Source organism: Bison bison, unplaced genomic scaffold (genome assembly GCF_000754665.1).
Source record: "Bison bison bison isolate TAMUID 2011002044 unplaced genomic scaffold, Bison_UMD1.0 scf7180017864304, whole genome shotgun sequence".
Lineage (NCBI taxonomy): Eukaryota > Metazoa > Chordata > Mammalia > Artiodactyla > Bovidae > Bison > Bison bison.
Genome location: NW_011494876.1, coordinates 15,188,179 through 15,192,105, shown reverse-complemented (window position 1 = coordinate 15,192,105; position 3,927 = coordinate 15,188,179). Strand labels below are relative to the sequence as shown.

Here is a 3,927-nt window from a genome sequence, read left to right as displayed (position 1 = left end):
TTCAAGGCCCCGGAACAGCCTTGAACTCAGCACCAGAGGCATGTCATTGGACAGATCAAGGAAAGACAGCCGAGCTGCCTCCTTATGGCTGGGACCCAAGAGATACCCTCCCTCGTCGGCCCCTCGCCCATTCCACCCCTGCTGGGGCTTCATATCCTCAGTGTCACAGGCTCACACTCTCTTTGTGCAAATGTCTTAATTACATCTTTAATGCTCTCACATGGAGATGCTGTGAGTTAAATTACAGTTTCTGCGCATCCCAAATTACCCGCAGCCTTTCAGTTGGCTCCAATGCTAACGTATTTATAGCATCTAGAGGAGGAAATAAATCCAGAACCTTCCCCACGAAGGCCTCCTAGGCCCTCACATCCTGAGGGTGGTATTTGTCCAACAGAGGGTTCGTACCTGCCGCCTTCGCGTCCGCTCCAACCAGCAGAGGACAGCGGCGGCGAGGCTGGGCAAGACCGGGGCGCTGGCATGCTCCTGTGCGCATGCGTGCCCTGCGGAGACGCGCCAGGCTCTTGGGGTCTGGCTTGACCCAGATGCCCCAGACTGGCAGAATTTCTGTGGGGCACAGTGTGGGCAGACCAAAGGTGATCAGAACCCAGACTAGGTCTCTTCTGATCCGCAAGGGGCCATCCCCGCCCTGTTTCAGGCAGTCTGATCTTGCAACCCTTTGACCGCTGCCCCAGACCGGTAGCCTCTCCCCCAACCCTGGATCCCCAATAAACACTAAGACAGGGGGACTGTTCCCGAAGCTGCTTACTGGCTTGTAGAGCCCAGTGAAGAGACGCAGTGGGCAGTGGACCCTTGGCTCGGCTTCCCCCCTCCCGCCAGTCCCTGATCGCTGATGTCAGAGAAGGGGTGGCCCGCTTGATGTTCCTCTACACACCTTGGGGTGGGGGTCGGGGGGAGGGTGGAGCCAGTGCAGGGGTCTCCATCCTGCCCTCTGTGCTGGCTCAGGCGCGTGTCTGCAGGTCGGCACGGTGATGTGCATGCAGGGGGCCTCGCTGCGGGTCTGGCCCCACATCCCTCCACACCTGCTCCCCCGCCTCCCCTCCCCCTCAGCTCTCCTCAGAGCGTAGACCCAGCCCATAGCCAGCCAACGGGGAGGGGTGGCTGGAAGACCTCATGGATCCCCATCATATGGACAGACCTCCTCTTGGCATGGGGGGCAGTGGGGAGGCCCCTTTTAGAGCCTGGAGAGTCAGCAGCTGGGTCCTCAGAACAGCTGGGGCCTCAGCAGGGCAGGTCCTGAGAGTCGGTCTTAGTGATCTTGGAGTGGGTGGCTTTGTGGGCACTGCAGCAGATGTCTTCATCAGACGTCCAGGCTCATCCCTGGGCTACTCATGCGTGGATGGCATTGGCCACATCGGTGAACACCAGCCGACTGGGCCTCTGCACTGGGCCCTGAGAGGGGAGCGTGGTCTGCACAGAAACAGTCAGGGCATCAGGGACCTTGACTGAGGCCAGGCCCTCTCTTACCCAGTCACCTCCACCCTCTGCTGCTTACTTGCACTTGGCACCCACTATGTCTTCTGCCTGGAATGCCCTCCCATACGCTCAGCCAAGAAATATGACCTGACTCAAGTGATTCCTCCCATGACTCTTCCTGACAGCCATCCCCAGTCTTGCCTTCTCAGCCAGAGGCAGTGCTTTCCCTGGGGTCCCAGGATTAATTACACATGTACCACCTTCTCCCAGCAGAGGGGGCTCACCTCTGCACCCCAAGCCCCAAAGCTGCAGCACAGGGGCTGGCACAAGGGGTGCACAGGAAACGACTGTCAAATGGCCAGTTGTCCCAAGAGTTGGGTGGACAGAGATCCTCAGCCCAATATTCTGAATATCCCAAGGAGGTGTGAGTCCTGATCCAGGTACACAGAACTGGTAGCCAAACCACAGGGTCTCTGACTCCCAGCCTCCACTTTTCCTGAATCCAGTCTCCCAAAGCTGCCTCTGTGGGGCTAGATTCCTTAGCAATCTGTGGGATCAAGGCCAGGAGGGATGCAAACGGGCATCACGGTCCAGAGAGGCCAGGTCTCTCCATGGGGCTCTGGCCCCCGGACATCTCAGGGACTGCTGGCAAGTGGCCGGGCAGCCCAGTGCCTCTGGCAGGATAACCACACAGGTACCCAACCCTGTGGACACGGGAGGTGTCTGCCCAGGGTCTGCATCTGCCTGGGGTCTGCCAGTTACTGGGAACCCACCGGTCTACTCAGAGGTGCCAGAATCTGACCCCAGTGACAACTCGCTCAGCATGCGATCTCAGGAAGCAGAGGAACCCAGGGTCTCAGCCTCCCAACATTCCCTCCTGCTTTCCCCCTAGTTTCAGGGGTGCACCCAAAGCAAGAATCGGTATTTTTTTCACTGCAGATGAGAAAACTGAGGCTCAGAGAGGCCAATGGACCTTCCCAGGTGACCAGGTGATCAGGGGCAGAGCCGGCTGGACCCCAAGGCTGCCCCAGCCTGGCTGTGCAGTGATCTGTGGGGGGCCAAGGAGCAATTCCACCCGTTTCTAATCCAGCCTGACAAAGCCCATATAGCTGCCACCTGACCACATGGCAGGTGTTAGAAAGCTGCCCGGGAAAGGAGGGAGGGTGGGGCAGGAGAGCCACGAGTGGCCTGAGGGCTGGGTGGAGGAGCCTGCCAGCGCCCACCTTGCCCTGCATGGCCTGCCCAGCAGCGGCGGCCTGCACAGAGGCAGCGTCCCGCCCGTGCTCCAGCAGCTCCTGCTCCAGTTCGTCTTGCTCCTCCGTGGGGTCGAAGTTGTACATAGGCATGAGCTGGTGGCGTAGCTTCTCCAGCCTGGGGGTGGGGGCAGAAAATGCTGGGGGCTGGGCAGGCCCTTCCCCTCCCACCAGCCCTCCAGGCCCTGCCTGCGCATCCACAGACACAGTCCTATTTATGGTCCTAAAATTTTCCCCAGGATTCAATGAGAGACATTTCTGTGCACATTTCTGCTCCTCAGATGGGTGGCCTGGGAGGGAGAGTTACCCACTCCTGGGGACAGATGGGGTCAAGGGTCACAGAGCTGTCATCTGTGGGGGCCATAGGGACTGGCTTAGCCAGGGGCTTGTGTGGTCCACAGCCTCTGGGGGGCCTGGGGTGGGGAAAGTGGAGTCAATGGAAGCAGGGCAAGGGTGGTTCAGCTCTCTCCAAGGGAAAGTGGTCACCCCCAATCCTGAGTGGGCAGGAGGGACCCTGACTCCCTGACTAGGCAGAGGGACCTTCATGGTGGGAGGACTCTCCTTCCCCACCCGTGTCCCTAGAGTCCAGCCCAGCACAGCCCACGGGCTTCAGTCTTGGGGGCAGCCAGGGAGTTACCTCTTCTTCTTCCTGATGTACAAAACCTGCAAGAGAGGGAGGCAGCATCAGATGGCCAGGGAAGGAGGCCCTAATTAACCCAGCAGTCCTTAGGACAGGGGACACACGGAGGCTGATGAATGGGAGACCTCTAGGACCCCTGTCCTCAGTGACCCCATCCCATGGACACCTACCTCCTACCCCATTTGGCATTTACGAGATGCTGAAGAGCATCACAGGCGGGGAGCAGCCCTGCCTGGGAAAACCACAGTCAAGCCTGGCCTGGGGACTCATGGGCCCATCCTGCCAATACTGACAGAGGCTCCAGCCACTCAATGCCTGCCTCAGCCTCCTCAGGGCTGAAGTGTATGTGGGGGGGTGGGGAGGGGACTTCAGCACACCCCCTCCTCTCAACTGTCCCCAGGCACAATACTTTTCCCCATGTATAGGTGAAACGTACAGGTGACAGACAGAGGCCAGACTCAGCAGGGCAGTGGCTCTGGGCAGGCTCTGGTCTGGGTTCCGGGGTTTCTGGGGAGGTTGATGGTCCTCAGTGGAAAGGGGTTGAGGAGGAGGACCTGAGGCCCTGGACATCAGCCCAGACCAAACCCTGATGCTGGAGGA

At 59.6% G+C, this 3,927-nt stretch overlaps 1 protein-coding gene across 1 annotated transcript in view; it reads right to left on the bottom strand.

The window, feature by feature from the left end:
• Positions 1–959: 959 nt before the first annotated feature.
• The window catches only part of LOC104997172 (chromosome unknown open reading frame, human C3orf18), a 5,798-nt gene continuing 2,830 nt past the window's right edge, over positions 960–3,927 (bottom strand). The window contains exons 2-4 of the mRNA XM_010851798.1: positions 3,325–3,350; positions 2,658–2,805; positions 960–1,428 (exon numbers count right to left, since the gene is read on the bottom strand). Coding sequence (XP_010850100.1) covers positions 1,348–1,428; positions 2,658–2,805; positions 3,325–3,350 — 255 coding nt within the window. The 3' untranslated portion in view covers positions 960–1,347. The remainder of the gene's footprint in view (positions 1,429–2,657; positions 2,806–3,324; positions 3,351–3,927) is intronic.